The 18,315-nt window shown below is 46.8% G+C and overlaps 1 protein-coding gene across 1 annotated transcript in view; it reads right to left on the minus strand.

The window, feature by feature from the left end:
• Positions 1 to 386: 386 nt before the first annotated feature.
• LOC140899194 (ficolin-2) overlaps positions 387 to 18,315 on the minus strand; it is a 28,357-nt gene continuing 10,428 nt past the window's right edge. The window contains exons 7-11 of the mRNA XM_073314219.2: positions 10,737 to 10,772; positions 7,857 to 7,984; positions 4,557 to 4,686; positions 1,717 to 1,851; positions 387 to 707 (exon numbers count right to left, since the gene is read on the minus strand). Coding sequence (XP_073170320.1) covers positions 457 to 707; positions 1,717 to 1,851; positions 4,557 to 4,686; positions 7,857 to 7,984; positions 10,737 to 10,772 — 680 coding nt within the window. The 3' untranslated portion in view covers positions 387 to 456. The remainder of the gene's footprint in view (positions 708 to 1,716; positions 1,852 to 4,556; positions 4,687 to 7,856; positions 7,985 to 10,736; positions 10,773 to 18,315) is intronic.

The following is an 18,315-nucleotide window of genomic DNA, read 5'->3' on the forward strand; positions in this document are numbered from 1 at the left end:
TCTGCACAAGAGACAGCCACAAATCTTGCCTTTAGATTATAAGCTGTTCAGGGCAGGGCATCCCTCGGGATCTGTATTGTAAAGTGCCATGTGCATTGATGGCATAGCTCATAATGATCCTCTGCTAAATCAGTGGAGCCAGCCAGGAGAGGAGCTAGCATCTCCTTCTGCTCAATGTATCATGAGAGAGAAGAGACAGATAAAGCTTCTCTCTCCTTAGTTAGAGACAAAGTGCTTTGTTAATGGGCAGGTGTGACTCAGTGTATCACAGTGAGGAGAGACCTAGAATTCCAGTGTCGCCCTCAGCTTTCCTTCTTCAAGAACAAAGAAGAAATCCCACTCAAACGAGATTCTCCAAGCAGAAAACATTTTTATTTCAGGAGAAGCCTCCATAGGAAGCCGGTGCTCACCACAAAATGCACCTGGGAGGGGAGGGTGCACAGCCCCTACCTCACACTAGGGAAGAGGCCTGAATTTCATTTCGGAGAACTTGTAGGAATATTCATTCCCAATACCCTTGTTCCAGAGCACACCATGACCAGGACGATTATGGGCTCCTCGTAAATACATCCCATTCAGGTGGGAGTGATGGCAGCTATTGAACCACCAGGCTCCTTGGAAGGTTTTTGCACAGCTACCCGAATCCAGATCATTGTCACGGTCTGGGGTTGAAAACTTACTGTTCTTCTGGTAGGTTAATGAATCCCCTGTAACAACACACAGACAGGGTTTAAACTTTTTCCTTCCCCTTAATCCTGGGTCAGTTAATTCTGAGGATTTAATCACCTCCGATGTTGCATCCTAGTGGTGCTGGAGAGAGGCTGCCATTATGCTCTGGGCCTACTTGAGGGTGCGGGGGTGAAACTGTGTTTAATAGCCATTGCCAAGTTTGGGGTGGGAAGACTAGGAGGGAAAGACTAGAAGGAAAGTAAAGGAGGGGTGGGAGATGAGGCAACCAGTTCCTATTCGCCTGGCTGGAGGAAAGTGAAGGGAGGATGAGTGGCCCAGCTCTACTTGGTTTCCCCACAACCCAGCTTGAGGAAGTAGAGCCAGAGACATGCACCAAGCTCTTCAGCTTCAGGTGGGGCAGTGGAGGGAAAACACTCTCCACCATAGTCCTTGATCATGGAATTGCACCACCCAAGGAGTAAGTCAGTGCTTCTGCTCTGACCCAAAGGGTGACATGATGCACTGAGAGAAACAGGACAGACAGAATACGTGAGTACCTTCTGGTTCCCTGGCCTTATCAGCATGAGTACCTGAGCACCTCACCTTGGGGAGTGAAGAGACAGGGTCAAGGACCCTCATTACTTCCTTTGGATCAGGCCAAGGGCCTGTTCTGCCTTGCAGGACCTGCCCCTGCTGATTGGAATGAGGTTTTTCCCACTTGTTCCTGTTTAAATACCTGCCCTGTGCGACCAGGACGTGGTCTGGAAGGTCTCAGAGGACGGGTAGAAGCACTTTTCCCCCCTTTCCTCCCAGTTCCATGATGAGAAGCTGGAGCTTTAAAGGGACAATTGAAGCCAGAGCTTTACAGAGACTATGTTAAAATTAAAACTTAAGGTGTTTTTTTCCCCTTAATTTTATGAGCCTGATGCTGCAGCCCTGGGCCAGTCTTTAAAAGGGTAAGATTTGGTTTGTTTCTGCTGCAGGATGTCCTACATCTCCATTGGATGGGCACGTTTTTCCTCTGCTGTGAGCAAGTACAGCACCTACCTGCATCACCTGCCACCATGTCCCCTAGAATCAGTTTGTATTGCTCAGATTCTCCCAAAATGTTGAATGACTTGTACTTGGCAAAATATTTCTTGTTTTCGAAGTCTCCGAGGTCAATGCGCAGCTCGTTATTTCCTGGGGAACACAGGAGCTAAGTGAAATATTCACTACATTCTATCACTTTGCACAATGCTGGGTTTATTTGTGAGGACCCTCACACACCTGGGCTTGACTCACCAGCCTGTGCTGACTCTGGGACTGCCTTAGCTAACCCAGTTTCCATCCCCCACTCTCATCTTTCCGTTGGCAAACAGAACCCACATCTAACACCCTTCACCCAGGCAGGAGATCAGAATATATAGTGTCCATCCCTCTATGGCCTCCGCCAGCAAGACACACAGGTATTTCTGTCCTGGCTCCATTGGTTCCAATGGGGGACTCTGTCACAGTGATTAGAACAGGATTTTGGATCTCAGGGTCAAATAGGAGCTGGAGTGAACCAGCAGGAACAAGGGCAAGGGCAGGGAGAGGGAACAGAACCAGAGACAAAGCTGAGCAGAGTAGCAAAGGCTGGGTGCCCTGATGTATTTGGAATCCCACAGTGTAGCTGGATATTTTGCTACCTGTTGACCCTCTTCTGGCCAGCAAGGATCTGACAAGTGTTTCCACCATTCTGTCTACTAGAGTTCATGGAAAGCAATCCTCAGGGAATGATGCTGCATAGAATCACAGAATCATAGAATATCAGGGTTGGAAGGGACCCCAGAAGGTCATCTAGTCCAACCCCCTGCTCAAAGCAGGACCAATTCCCAGTTAAATCATCCCAGCCAGGGCTTTGTCAAGCCTGACCAAAAAAACCTCTAAGGAAGGAGATTCTACCACCTCCCTAGGTAACGCATTCCAGTGTTTCACCACCCTTTTAGTGAAAAAGTTTTTCCTAATATCCAATCTAAACCTCCCCCACTGCAACTTGAGACCATTACTCCTCGTTCTGTCATCTGCTACCATTGAGAACAGTCTAGAGCCATCCTCTTTGGAACCCCCTTTCAGGTAGTTGAAAGCAGCTATCAAATCCCCCCTCATTCTTCTCTTCTGCAGGCTAAACAAGCCCAGCTCCCTCAGCCTCTCCTCATCAGTCATGTGTTCCAGACCCCTAATCATTTTTGTTGCCCTTCGCTGGACTCTCTCCAATTTATCCACATCCTTCTTGAAGTGTGGGGCCCAAAACTGGACACAGTACTCCAGATGAGGCTTCACCAATGTCGAATAGAGGGGAACGATCACATCCCTCGATCTGCTCGCTATGCCCCTTCTTATACATCCCAAAATGCCATTGGCCTTCTTGGCAACAAGGGCACACTGCTGACTCATATCCAGCTTCTCATCCACTGTCACCCCTAGGTCCTTTTCCACAGAACTGCTGCCTAGCCATTCGGTCCCTAGTCTGTAGCTGTGCATTGGGTTCTTCCGTCCTAAGTGCAGGACCCTGCACTTATCCTTATTGAACCTCATCAGATTTCTTTTGGCCCAATCCTCCAATTTGTCTAGGTCCTTCTGTATCATATCCCTCCCCTCCAGCGTATCTACCACTCCTCCCAGTTTAGTATCATCCGCAAATTTGCTGAGAGTGCAATCCACACCATCCTCCAGATCATTTATGAAGATATTGAACAAAACCGGCCCCAGGACCGACCCTTGGGGTACTCCACTTGATACCGGCTGCCAACTAGACATGGAGCCATTGATCACTACCCGTTGAGCCCGACAATCTAGCCAGCTTTCTACCCACCTTATAGTGCATTCATCCAGCCCATACTTCCTTAACTTGCTGACAAGAATACTGTGGGAGACCGTGTCAAAAGCTTTGCTAAAGTCAAGAAACAATACATCCACTGCTTTCCCTTCATCCACAGAACCAGTAATCTCATCATAAAAGGCGATTAGATTAGTCAGGCATGACCTTCCCTTGGTGAATCCATGCTGGCTGTTCCTGATCACTTTCCTCTCATGCAAGTGCTTCAGGATTGATTCTTTGAGGACCTGCTCCATGATTTTTCCAGGGACTGAAGTGAGGCTGACTGGCCTGTAGTTCCCAGGATCCTCCTTCTTCCCTTTTTTTAAAGATTGGCACTACATTAGCCTTTTTCCAGTCATCCGGGACTTCCCCGGTTCACCACGAGTTTTCAAAGATAATGGCCAATGGCTCTGCAATCACAGCCGCCAATTCCTTCAGCACTCTCGGATGCAACTCGTCCGGCCCCTTGGACTGCAATATGGCAGTGACTGACTGGCTGGCACTGTGATGTCTCACCTTCTAGAGAAGATATATCCATGAATGCTCAAGGTTAGCCACTGCTAGGAAAGGGACAGTTTGGGGGAAACTCAGGTGTCGAATATTTGCTATTCAGACACCATATCAACCTTCAGGTTGAAGCAACCTTGACTGGAGCCAGCAGCACTAGATTGCTATCTATTTCACTTGCTTTTCCTGGAAGAGCTAAGTTCTAAGACATAGGCGATGGTGATGGTGATTCTGGCAGCAGTTTTACCACTATTGGCCCAGTGTGGAAGGCACTGAACAGGGAGTCAGGTCTAAGCTCTATTCACAGCTCTGCCACTAACTTGATGTATGAACTTGGGCAAATTACTTCCTCTCTCTGCACCTTGCTTTATGTGAACAGATACCCTTCTTGATAAAGCATTCTGAGATGTACAGATGAAAGTCACTATGTAAGAGCTACTGTAAGTGTTATGATCACTATAAGACATGTTGCAAAGAAGGGGATTGGAGGGGTGGGCAGAAGAGATTTTAAGAAAAACCGCATCCATGATTTCTTTACCAAATGATGTCAGCAGGTGAATATTGTCATTTCCCAACCAAAATTCTGTCAGCTGGTTGCCAAAACCTCTCTTGTAGGAATCCCAGTTACGATGAAAATCCACTGACCCATCCACCCGTCTCTGGAAAACCTGCAGGGAAACAGGTTGGAGGCTGGTCACATTCATTTTAGTTTTGTGAGACTGGCAGTTCAGGTTCCTCCAGGGTAAGTTGCTCAAATAGTGTATATTATGGTTAATCAGAATTAGACAGCCCATCATTTTAACTTTCTTGTCATTAGCTCTTCTAGAAAGGAGAGAATTAAATTTAGAGTCCTTTCAATGGGCCTCATCTTGAGATCCTTATTCAATTTTTACTCAGTCTTCCCTTAGTTCTCTTCAACAGGGGTTTGCCTTAGGAGTGCCCAAGTAAAAAAAATAAAATTTTATTTTATTTTTTTTAATATATATAAGAAAGAGAGAAAAAGAGAGAGAGAGAAACTTCCCTTGTACAGAACTGGTATTTGGCAGAGTAAAATTTGAATAAGAATCTCAGATTTGGGCCAGTGTAAATTAAAGTTGACAAAAGCCAAATCTACCCACAATTACAAAAATTCACTTCTGTCAAATACTGAGTTTCTCGTGTAACCCCCATGCTCTTACACCATGGCATTTTATTTTATTTCAATTCCATAGTAAGGGAAGGCTGTGATGCGGAGGAGGAACAGATTTGTTGGAAGGTTGCAAAGTCAAGCACACAGAATTAGGAAATGTCAAATTTAAGTTTGCCCATGCAACCTTAATTCAGCTCTTGAGAGTCCAATTTGGGTACTGAGTGAGCCACAGATCTCACAGGAAAAAATGGTATTTGATTTATGTAACTGAAGACGGTATATTAATGTATACACACAAAGGTGCTGAATTATATTATAGAGCCACTACAGTTTTCATTCTAATTCTGAAGAATCCAGTTGATACTTACTACATATGGGAAACTCTCTCTGAAGATTGGCAGGAAAAGAGGTGTATATGTGTGCGCTAAAATTCGGGAGTGTAAATGTTATGCTGAAATCCTCCATTGCACTGCACATGTAACCCTTCTGCCAGGTGGAGTTGGCACCAATAAGGGCCAGGTTCAAAATCTAGGGGTTCCTCTTATAACAATACAAAACAGAACAGGCCTAAACCCTCACTCAGGAATCTTGGAAAACTAACCAGCACCGTTAGGTGCCTCTAATAGGCAATACTTCCACACTTGCAAGCTTTAATTTGGGAGAACACCACAACCACAATTCAAAAATAACATGTAATTGTAAGTAAACACCCATCCCATAGTGCACTGGGAAGTGTCCTTTGCCTCAGTTTTCCATCTTGAGGTATGAAAGTCTGACCAATGTGTGTCTGTTTAACACGCTACTCCCTCTGCTGCACCCCATTCACAGTTGTCTAACTTGGCTGTCATTGGTCAGCAAACACCTAGATTGCACAGGTGCATCCACATGCATTCACCTATCACCTCGGAGGTGTAGGGTGGCGTGCATTGAACAATGCCTCCAACTGCCCGGCAACTAGTTCCCGGCTGCTGCCACGGTTATCTCCGCCATTGTTCTCCCCTTGCTGCCATCTCTACCATTCAGTACCATCTGAGATGCTGTGTTCTGAGGTTCCCCATTTAGGCCCAGCTCTTAGGGATTTCACTGGACAGGGGGGACCCTCCGTGCTGCTGCCTCTTCACGGTCTTTCCCTGCAATGTTGTTCCCGCACCAGCTCTAAGGCTTGGCCCCTACACTTGCTCATCAGTGATTTCAGCTCTAGTAATCACCGAGCAGAAACAAGGAGCTTCTGTTGGGTCCAATCAGCTCTGGCTTCAAACACTGAAGAGAACATAAGAATGGCCAGGCTGGGTCAGACCAAACGTCCATCCAGCCCAGTGCCCTGTCTGCTGACAGTGGCCAATGCCACTGTCCCAGACTGCCCCAGAGGGAGTGAACCTAACAGGTAATGATCTAGTGATCTCTCTCCTGCCATCCATCGTCCCCCTCTGACAAACAGAGGCTAGGGACACCAGTCCTTACCCATCCTGGCAAATCGCCATTAATGGACTTAACCACCATGAATTTATCCAGTTCTCTTTTAAACCTTGTTATAGTCCTAGCCTTCACAACCTCCTCAGGCAAGGAGTTCCACAGGTTGACTGTGTGCTGTGTGAAGAACTTCCTTTTATTCGTTTTAAACCTGCTGCCCATTAATTTCATTTGGTGGCCCCCAGTTCTTCTATTATGGGAACAAGTAAATAACTTTTCCTTATTCACTTTCTCCACACCACTCATGATTTTATAGACCTCTATCATATCGCCCCTTAGTCTCCTCTTTTCCAAACTGAAAAGTCCTAGCCTCTTTAATATCTCCTCATATGGAACCTGTTCCAAACCTCCAATCATTTTAGTTGCCCTTCTCTGAACCTTTTCTAATGCCAGTATGTCCTTTTTGAGATGAGGAGACCACATCTGTACACAGTATTCAAGATGTGGGCGCACCATGGATTTATATAAGGGCAATAAAGATATTCCCGGTCTTATTCTCTATCCCTTTTTTAATGATTCCTAACATCCCGTTTGCTTTTTTGACTGCCACTGCACACTGCGTGGAGGTCTTCAGAGAACTATCCACGATGACTCCACGATCTTTTTCCTGATTTGTAGCTAAATTAGCCCCCATCATATTTTAAGAGAGGAGAATCAAATGGTGTCCAGGACTCTTTAGGCAGAGCCCGCACCATGAGGAACAGGAACACTTGGCACCACCCCGTCTCCTCTTCAATGGGATTTAGCATCTCTACCTCCTGCTTACCAAGGGAGAGTCAGTCGATTGCGACACCCTCAGTCATGGCATGCGAAGCACAGTTCTGCTGCTCTTTGATCGTACAACAAAGAGAACATTACCCCACATTGAATACTAAAGTGAATTGTAACCCAAAACCAGCCAAAATTGATCACTTTTGCAAAGCCAGTCTGGCTGCTGAAAACGTAGGCAGAGTGGGTATGTCCATACAAATACAATCTGCTCCTAAAGTCTTTTCTCCAGGTCACTAGATGTCAGGGGAAAGCTCATTCAGGCCCCACTTACACACATAACTAATGTTTTAATAGGGAACTCCCTGTTAGATTCACTGAAGAAAAAGCTGTGAAATAGGAATTTGCTTTGTATTTAATATTCATGCTATGGCTGTATATTGAAGACTCTGCCTAAGAGAACTCATTTTGAGACAGGCACACATTTGCATAAGCGTCCAGTGAACTTCATTACGCTCAGTTCTTACTTACAAGCCATCCCCCACCATCTGTGTCCATGTCACACAGCACGGTCATGGCAGCACAGCCTTCGGGGTAGATGGTGTACCAGCCGCTCATAATGTGCCCTCTGGCTAACAGCTCCTTGCAATCCTTTGCACCTGCAGAGAACAGGAATTTAAAACTTTAGTTTGCACCAAATGGGAAGGATTCAAAATTATCTTATTCTAATGATTTACCATTTTGAGATGTATAACTTAATTGAAAATACATGATTACTTATTTACAAAAGGCAAGAAATGTTTGAGTAAAAGGTTCTATAGCCATATAAATAAAAAGGAAACAAGGACAGAAGTGGGACTGTTAAACACGGAGAATGGGGTAGAGATTAAAGATAATCTAGACATGGCCCAACACCTAAACAAATACTGTGCCTCAGTTTTGAATGAGGGTAATGAGACGCTTAGGTTTTGGCAGGGTGGTTAATGGCAATGAGAGTATGGAAGTCGAAATTACCACATCTGAGGTGGAAGTCAAACTCAAGCAGTTTAATGGGACCAAATTGGGGGCCCAGATAATCTCCATCCAAGAATATTAAAGAAACTGGAACATGAAATTGCAAGTCCAGTAGCAAGAATTTTTAAAGAATCCACAAACTCAGGTTACTGGTGCATTGCTAACAGAATACCTATTTTTAAGAAATGGGGGGAAAAGTGATCTGGTAAACTTCAGGCCTGTTAGTTTGACCTCAATTGTATGCAAGGTCTTGGAACAAATTTTGAATGAAATAGCTGTTAAGGACATAGAGGTAAATACTATCTGGGCTAAAATACAACATCGTTTTACCATAAGTAGATTGATCAGGTTGGTCTGGCAGACTTTCTTTGAGAAAATAACTGATTATTTAGACAAAGGAAATTAAGTAGATCTGATTTACCTGGATTTCAAGTAAGGCATGTGATACAGTTCCAAATGGGAAATTAGTTAAATTGGAGAATATGGGGATTAATATGAGAATTGAAAGGTGGATAAGGAACCGATTGAAGGGGAGACTACAATGGGTCACGGTGAAAGGTGAACTGTCAGGCTGGAAGGAGGTGACTAGTGAAGTTCCTGAGGGATCAGTCTTGGGACCAATCTTATTTAAAATATTTTAGTGACCATGGCACAAAAAGTGGGAGTATGCTAATAAAATCTGCAGATGACACAAAGTTGGAAGGTGTTGTCAATCTTGAGGGGGACCAGAATAGCATACAAGAAGACCTGGAGGATCTTGAAAACTGATGTGATAGAAATGGGATGAAATTTAATAGTGCAAAGTCATGCACTTAAGAACTAACAATAATAATTTTTTCTATAAACTGGGGATATATCAGTTGGAAGCAACAAAAGTAGGAAAATACCTGGCTATGTTGTTTGATCACAGGATGACTATGAGGTGCTAATGTGATGTAGCTGTGAAAAAAGGCTATTGTAGTCCTAGAATGCATCAGGGGAGGTATTTCTGGTAGAGAAAGGGAAAGGTTAGTACCACTATACAAGGCACTGGTGAGCCCTCATCTGGAATACTGTGTGCAGTTCTGGTCTCCCATGTTTATGAAAGATTAATTCAAACTGAAACAGGTGCAGAGAAGGTCTACTAGGATGATCAGAGAAATGGAAAACCTACCTTATGAGAGGAAACTCAAAGAATTTGGCTTGTTGAGCCTAGCCAAATGAAGGCTGAGAGGAGATATGAATGCTGTCTGTAAATACATCAGAGGGATAATTACCAGAGAGGAAGAGGAGTTATTTAAGTTAAGCGCCAATGTGGACACAAGAACAAATGGATATAAACCAGTCATCAACAAGTTTAGGCTTGAAATTAGACAAAGATTTCTAACCATTAGAGGAGTGAAGTTCTGGGAACAGCCTTCCACAGGGAGCAGTGTGGGCAAAAAAACAAACTGGCTTCAATACTGAGAATGATAAGTTTATGGAGGGGATGGTATGATGAGACTGCCGACAGTGGCATGTAGCTCACACAGGACTGCTAGCAGCAAATATCCCCTGTGGATGTTGATGGGACATTAGATGGGGAGGGCTCCGAGTTACTGCAGAGAATTCTTTCCTTGTGCCTGGCTGTTGGGTCTTGCCAAAATGCTCATGTTCAACTGACCACCATATCTGGGGTTGGAAAGGAGTTTTCCCCCAGATCAGATTGGCAGAGACCATGGGGTCTTTTCCACCTTCCTCTGCAGCATGGGGCATGGGTCATTTGCAGGTTTAAACTAGAGTAAATGGTGGATTTTCTGTAACTTAAAGTCTTTAAATCAAAATTTAAGGACTTCAGTAACTCACCCAAAGATTAGAAGTATATTACAGGAGTAGGTGGGCAAGGCTCTGTGGCCTGCAATGTTCAGGAGATCAGATAAAACTATCATGATGGTCCCTTCTGGACTTAAAATCTATCAATCAGATGATTGAACACAGATAGATTTTCCCCACAGCATTTTCATCAGGACTCCCATTTCAAAAGAATTAAAATATCACAATCTTAATGAAAATGAATTCCTCAGCATCACACTGAAAATCTGTATATGAAGTTTATAAAAGGGACTTCCTTCTAGTACTTAACTGCTGTGGCAGAGGTCACCTCATCTGTTACTAGGCTAGAGATGGCCTTTTTCTCATAGGGGACTCTAGTGGGACTATTTCTGTGAGTAAGGAAAACAGGATTTGGCCCATTGTCATTAGCAGAATTTATATGGAATGGAATTCCATTAAATCTGTTGCTGCTGACACAGCATCAGTTATATGATCTCTGTTTCTCAAAAAGTGAAATTCACACACTTTCCTCTCTTCATGGAGCAGATATACACTGGACTTTGATACCTGAACGGGATAACTGGCCAATTATTATCGCAAACTCACCTTTCTTACACTGGATATTGTCCAGCTGCCTCACATCTGTGCAGAGAAAGAAACCCAGTGGAAGTGGGTTAAAACCAGAGAAAAGAGCATTTTTTTCTTAACTCTTATTCAGTTCTAACAGTTGTGTCTATTTTTCTGAGTCAAACCATTTATAAGAACACAAGAATGGCCATACTAGGGCAGACCAATGGCCCATCTAACCCAGTATCCTGTCTTCTGGCAGTAGCAAGTGCCAGATGTTTCAGAGAGAATGGACAGAACAGGGCTACTGTTGAGTTATCCATCCTCTGCCATCCAGTCTCAGGATCTGACAGTCAGAGATTTAGGGCTATCCAGAGCATGGGGTTGCATCCCTGACTATCTTGGCTAATAGCCATTGATAGAGACCTATCTTCCATGAACTTCTCATTCTTTTTTGAACCCAGTTATACTTATACTTTTGGCCTTCACACCATGATCTGACAATACGGGTTGACTGTGCATTGCGTGAAGAAAGTACTTCCTTTTGTTTTAAACTTGGAGTCAATTAATATCATTCGGAGACTCGTAGGTCTTGTGTTACGTGAAGGGGTAAACAACACTTCCTTACTCACTTTCTTCCCAGAATTCATGATTTTATAGAGCTCTCTCATATCCCCCCTTAGTCATCTCTTTTCTAACATGAACAGTCCCTGTTTTTTTAAATCTCTGGTCCATTGTCCTAATTGCCTTTGTTGCCCTTCCCTTAACTTTTCCAGTTCTACTGTATCTTTTTTGAGATGGGGCAACCAAAATTGCACTCAGTATTCAAGGTGGAGGTGTACTGTGGATTTATATATGCCTTATGATATTTTCTCTTATTATTTATCCTTTTCCAAATGGTTCCTAATATAGTTAACTTTTTTCACTGCCGCCGCACATTGAGTGGATGTTTTCAGAGAACTATCCACAATTCCAAGATCTCTTTCTTGAGTGGTAGCAGCTAATTTAGACCCCATCATTTTGTACGTATATACAGTTGGGATTATTTTTTCCAATGTGCGTTACTTTGCTCTTATCAACATTGAATTTCATCTGCCATTTTGTTGCCCAATCACCCCAGTTAGCCAGATCCCTCTTCGTTGTCATCTTTGGACTTATTTTGAGTAATTTTGTACAGTCTTCAACCTTTGCAATCTCACTGTTCACCCCCTTTTCCAGATAATGTATTTGTTGAACAGTACAAGTCCCTGTCCAGATCCTTGGGGGACGCCACCATTTACCTCTTTCCATCTGAAAATTGACCATTTATTCCTAACCTTTGTTTCCTATCTGTTAACCAGTTACTGATTCATGAGATGACTTCTCCTACTCCATGACTGCTTACTTTGCTTAACATGCTTCGAAGGGACACAACCTCACACTGGTATGAAAGAGACTAACAGCTCTTCTGGGCCTGTTCCACGCTAACAAGATGCACCTGCAAGGCTTGTTCAACCTGGAGGAGGAGGAGCTTAAAAGGGGGAATTTCCCAAAGGAAGGGGTAGTGAACAGGAAGAACGCTGCTCCACCTAGAGGCTGCTGGTAATAGAAGTAGTCCAGCTGAGGAAGAGACCGCCACAAGGCGCACCACTCCCAAAGCTGCCCTGATTGACAGCAAAGCAACACACCCCAGGAAGAGGGGTAGAAGGTAAACCATGCAAAGGGGCAATAGACTCTGAAAGACTAAGCCCTTAGAACTGGATATCCTGGGGCTGTCAGAGAGACTGGCCCTCTTTCCAGATGGATCCACATCTTTTACAAGGCAAATCATGGGCGGCAGGTGAACAAGCTGTTAGGAGAGGCTAGCCCCCTCATGACCCACCCCTCCCCCTCCTCTTCTGCCCCCACAGCCGGAGCCCAGAGCAGCACCCTGCCCCCTCCCGTGCACTCCCAGGTCTGGGCCTTGCAAGCACCAGCCCCAGCCTGCCTGCCCCAGCCTCTCCACCATGGAACAGCTGGAAGGGAACTGGAAGTAGGCAGGAGAGAGACTGGAAGCGGAGTGTGGACAGGGCCATACTAGTCCGTTTGGGGAGGCACAGCCTCCGCCCGGCCTATGACGCCCACCGTTCAATGAAGGGAAGGGAAGGGAAGAGGGCGAACTGTTCCTCTGCCCGTGTCCAACAGCCTCAGAGAGCTTCCCCATGCGCTGCCAACTGGGGGAGAGAAGAGGGCAAATGACTGACAGGGAACCCTCCCCCCCAAAACTGTCGAGAATGTGGGCAAACTATCCCAGATACAAAAAAAACACCCAACCAAACAAGCCTTAGAGCTGACAGAGCTCAGCTGTTCCGCACAGCCGGGGGGCCGGCGCAGTGCCATAAGTGGGCAGCAGCGATGCTGTTGAACCTGCTGCTGCAGTTGCTGCAGCAGCAGATCACCCCGCAGCAGGTTCAGGCCACCCAACAGCTGCTGCTGAGGGAACGGATGACCCCGCAGCAAGAGTTCCCAAAGGAAACGTTACCGCAGATGACATCAGCGCTATGCCCGTATGCGGGTCCAGGGATGCATGCTTCAACAGAAGGGGTCCCTCCACCTGTACCAGTGAAGTTCACCAAGAAGGACTTCAAGTAAGTGAAGTCCACCATCTTGGACTATCTGGATATTTCAGAAGAAACCTACCGCCAATGGTTTAGAGCCGGGAGCTACCCCAAGGGGGCACGACCCCGAATGGTAGCACGATGACTGAAAACACTCCTGGAAGCGTCTCCATCCAGAGGAATGCTCAGGGACCCAAGTGGCTGAGGCCTTTGTGTCTAGAGCAATTTATAAAGATTGCCTATGGAAGGCAGGGAGTGGAGACAATGGCATCTCCAAGGGAAACTATCAGAAGCAGTCAGGTTAATGGAGGAATTTGTAGAAGCCAAAGGGTCACTAAAGGCAGAATTACCTTAGGCATCAGCAGGACAAGGGACCTGGGCAGGGTGAGCCACAGTCCACAAGGAGGTGAATCCCAAAGGGGCCTCTCAGATGGCCACTTTGACACAGGGCAGGCCTAGAGGGTGAGTACAATGCAGCCAGTGGAACCGTCAGGCACCCCAGAGAACTGAAGCTCATAGACGAAGGTCCAACCAGCACCTCACAGGCAAGCTTCCCTCAAGACTAGGAAAGAGGCTAGCAACCCCAGCCCATTAATAGGCTATTCCTGTGGGCTGGCAGGGCACATAATGAGGGCATGCCCACTGATGGAGTGAGAGTACGCCCAGGTGGACGGCAGAAATCCAGGCACAGGAGAAAACTCCCCCTAAGTTGGTGGTCCCGGTGATGGCCCAAGGGAAGCTGGTTCAAGGACTCTTGAACTCTGGCTGCAGCCAGACAGTGGTCCGGACCTCCATGGTGGGAAGTGACACCACTCCCAAGACAACAATCTATCTTCAGTGTATCCATGGCAATGTCAAGACCTACCCCACCCAGCAACTACAGCTGGCAGTGGGAGCCCATACTGCAGTAATAACCGTAGGGATAACTGCAGCCTTAGCAGAAAAGTTGGCCTACCTTGTGATTACAGGCTAGGGTGGCTTTTTTTTTTTTTTGCAGCAAGTATTTAATACCTAGGCCTGGGCCACAAGCAAGAACAGAGGCCAAGTAGTAACACCAGCTCTCCGGAGCTTGGCAAGCCTTAGGGAAACAAATGACCTTGGGGAAGAGATGTCCCAAGCAACACAGCTGCAGACCCCCACAGGGGAGAAAGAAGCAAACCATTAGGACCTGGAGGCTCTCTGATGGGATGGAAAGTTTTGTGCAAGAACAGAGGAACGACCCTATGTTAAACCGTATATATGAGCAACTGGTCCCCATAAACGGGGAAGCAGCAGTCTCAGGGAGGCGATCAATACCTGCACTTCGCACTCAAGAAGGAGCACTTGTACCAAATTGAGAAGAATCAGCAAACTGGGGGGGTGAGGGACCAGCTGCTTATACCATGCCAGTATCACCAGTCCATCTTGCAGCTGGTGCATGATATGGGAGACAGAAGACACAGGCCTGGATATTCGCTAGAGTCTATTGGCCACAGGCATACACCATGAAGTGACAAAATACTGTTCCTCCTGCCCAGCATGTTGACTAGCATGCTAGTGATCATTGACTATGCAGCCAGGTATCCAAAGGGGACGTGAATAACGTAGCTGAAGTTGACGTACTTAGATCCACTTACTGCGGCGTCTTCACTGTGGTAAGTTGACTGCTGCTTCCCCATCGACTCCGCCTGCGCCTCTCGTGGCGGTGGAGTACGGGAGAGCGCTCGGGGGTCGATTTATTGCGTCTAGACTAGACGCGATAAATTGACCCCCCCCCCCCCCGCTGGATCGATTCCTGCCCACTGATCTGGCGGGTAGTGTAGACATACCCTGAGTCTCTGCTCCCCATACCGTACTATGCAATGGATATTGTAGATTGAGGTTCCCAGGACTGGGGCCGAGGTTCCAGGTGCAATCCTCACACTTCTGCACAAACACCAACCTTTCCTGCTAGGGGGGTCAGATGTAACCCCTGGAACAAGCACCACACTTAACAAGAGCACAACACTTATCTGACCCAGGCAAAGCCAGGTGCAGACCCAGGTCTGGATCCCCAACAGGGGTTACACAGACTCCCTCTCCCTAGGCACAGCATATAGCAAAACAGCTCTTCCCCATGCCTGGGTAGACACACAGTCTCTCTACCATGTGCCAATACAATCCCTTCCCTCCAGTGGATCCGTCAACCTGTCCATGCAGTTTTGGGCTGGTGCTGGCTCAGCATCGTGGGTTGGCTGCTGGTCTCAACTCCAGGCTGGGCATTTACAAGAATCTCCTTTTGCCAGCAGCCAGTTCTCCTCCAAGCAGCTTCCTCTCTGTCCAGCCCAGGGCTCCTGCCTCTTCTTTGTTCGCTTTTTCAGTTTCCCAGGCTTGTCTCTCATCCCACCCCCGTCTGCTCGTTCACTCAAACCCTCCCAAGGGTCTGAATTAATTCTGCATGTTTGATTGCCACTTCCCCTTAGCCAGTCAGATTTGTGCAGAGTAAGGTTGCCAACTCTACTGAACCGGACACCATTGACACAAATGGGGATGCCCTTGCTGCAAAATGGGATCTGGTCCATCCGGTCTGGGAGAATTGACAACCTTAGTGAAGAGAAATGGGAGAAAGGGGAAGGAGCTCTCTCACCAACTCTACACCACTCAACAGGAACAAAGATCTGGTTTCTTCAAAAAGTAAGAGAGTATCTGGGCACCACTGTCTGTGGCTTATTTGAGATCAGAAACTTATTTCTCCTTCACCAGGAGAGCCCTGCAGGGTTGGCTGTATAAGGGGAAGTTACTTGATTTAGGAATAGACGGTCCCAACGAGTGGATGTAGCAGTGTAATGGTCCTCATTCGAGGTCTGGTTGGGGGGTGTGGCCTAGTGGCCATGGCTGCAGTCCCTGGCTGCCAAGGGGGTCGTGGGGAGGGGAGCCTGGACCCTCCCACTCCACCAGGCTCTGACCCAGGGCCCTTTGGTCTACCAGTAGTCTGGCAACCAAGGCTGTTTAAGCTTGTCCTCCCCATGCTTCTTCCTCTCATCCCTTACACCCCCTGGGTCAATTTAGTCCCTCTGCTCTGCTCTGGGCTGCTGGAGCTGTGGGCTGCAGGTCTGCTCACCTCCAGCTCTGCCACACAAATCAGCGAATTCCCGGCCTTTTAATTCCTCCAGCAGATGGAACATTTGCAGCAGGTGTGGCGGGATGGGGCTGACTGAGCCCAAAGTAATCCCTTAACCCCTTGCTGCCCAGGGTGGGGTTTGTACACCCAATCACACCCTCCCCCTCAAGACAGAGCCAGGGGAGCTGGGGCCATCCGATTGCTACCCTCCTCCCTGGAAAAGAAGTCAGCATTCTGATGGGCTTTCCTGGCTCAATGCTGAATTTGGAACGTGTTGGGCTGGAGAGAGAGGTACCAGTGCAACAGGCTGAGGTGTGTCTCCTTCATAGTGTTTAGCCATCTTAACGGAGCACGGTCTGTGACAAGCTTGAAAGGGTTTCCCAGGAGATAGTATCGAAGCTAATCTATGGCCCATTTTACTGCCATCCCCTCCTTCTATATGACAGAGTAGGTCCATTCATGTGGGAACAGTTTGCAGCTCAAATAAAAAGGGAGGAACACCCTGTGCTCTATTTCCCAAGATAAAACAGCGCCCAGTCCCACATCGGAAGCATCTCTCTGCAAAATGGATTCTTTGGAGAAGTCTGGACTGAGTAGGACCGGTTCTGTATAGAAGTGTTCTTTCAATTCTTGAAAAGCCTTTTCAAAGGTCTTAGACCAGTGCACTTTCTTGGGGCTGTTTGTGACCAGATCTGTGAAGTTGGTGCCTTGGCCAGTGAGAATCTCCTGCGGAACTCCTACTCGAGCAAAGACTTTCCATAGTCTCTGTATTGGTATTGTGCAGTGGGATTGCCTCAGAATAGTGAGTAGCATAATCAACTATCACCAACAGGTATTTGTATCTGGTGGCATTTTTCCCCCCCAGAGGACCAACAAGGTCTGTACCAATTTATTTGAAGGGGACATCAACAACTGATAGAGGGACAAGGGGGACTTTCATCCCACCTTTTGGCCTGAATAGCTGGCATTCAGATCAGGAGTTGCAAAAGTTCTTAACTTCTTGATGTATACCAGGCCAGAAGAAATTGTTTAAGATCCAGGCCAGCGTTTTCTCCTGTCCAAGGTGGTCTGCGGAGGGGATGGCATGGGCCAGTCCCAAGACTTCTCATCGATGCAGCCAAGGTACAAGGAGCTGTGGCCAAATTTCTTGCATCTGATGGTCTTTTTCCAGCCAATATAGTTGTTCCGCCTGGATCTCAAAGTGGAGGTACTGTGCATCCCGGTGGGGGATCTACAACTTTGCTGTTAACCACTGGGAGTTGTTCATATGCATGGCTCAAGGTCTCATCCTCCCTCAGGTCTTAAACAAAATCCATCACTCAAGTCAGTAAGTCCCCTTCCTAGAGCGGGGTTTGTAAAATCTCCTCATTAGGAGGATCTTCTGGCAGCACTTCCTCTTGGCTTCCTCTTCCTCCCCGGAGTCCCGCACCTCACCTACTCCAGTCAGTGTCACAGCCAGGGTTCCTGGCCTACCCTGGTTCCCTTGGGCACGTCCTCCTGAGGGCAGCGTGCAGATGGATGGAGCCTCCCTGAACCTAGGGGCTGCACAGATCAGATGGCCACTTCTAGGAGCCGTGCAGAGCCAAGGTAGGTAGGGAGCCTATCTTAGCCCTAGGCCCTTGCTGTGCTGCCAACCAGACTTTTAATGGCCCAGTCGGCACTGCCAACCAGAGTCCCTTTTCGACGGGGTGTTCAGGTCGAAAACCAGACACCTGGCAACCCTAACTGGTGCACACTAGAATTTACACTCCAGGAGGTGCACACCAATTTACAGTATAGACAAGCCCTTAGGCTCCTGAGCAATTTATGGTCAGATTTTCAAAGGTATTTAGGCACTTCAGGAGGAATCCCCTATTGGAATTTTCAAAACTGCCCATTAGGCACCTAAACTCCCATTGATTTCAGTGGGACTTGGGTACTTAACTAACTTAGGCACTTTTGAAAATCCCGTTAAGTACTTATC

The sequence above is a fragment of the Lepidochelys kempii genome, chromosome 16 (genome assembly GCF_965140285.1).
Source record: "Lepidochelys kempii isolate rLepKem1 chromosome 16, rLepKem1.hap1, whole genome shotgun sequence".
Classification (NCBI taxonomy): domain Eukaryota; kingdom Metazoa; phylum Chordata; order Testudines; family Cheloniidae; genus Lepidochelys; species Lepidochelys kempii.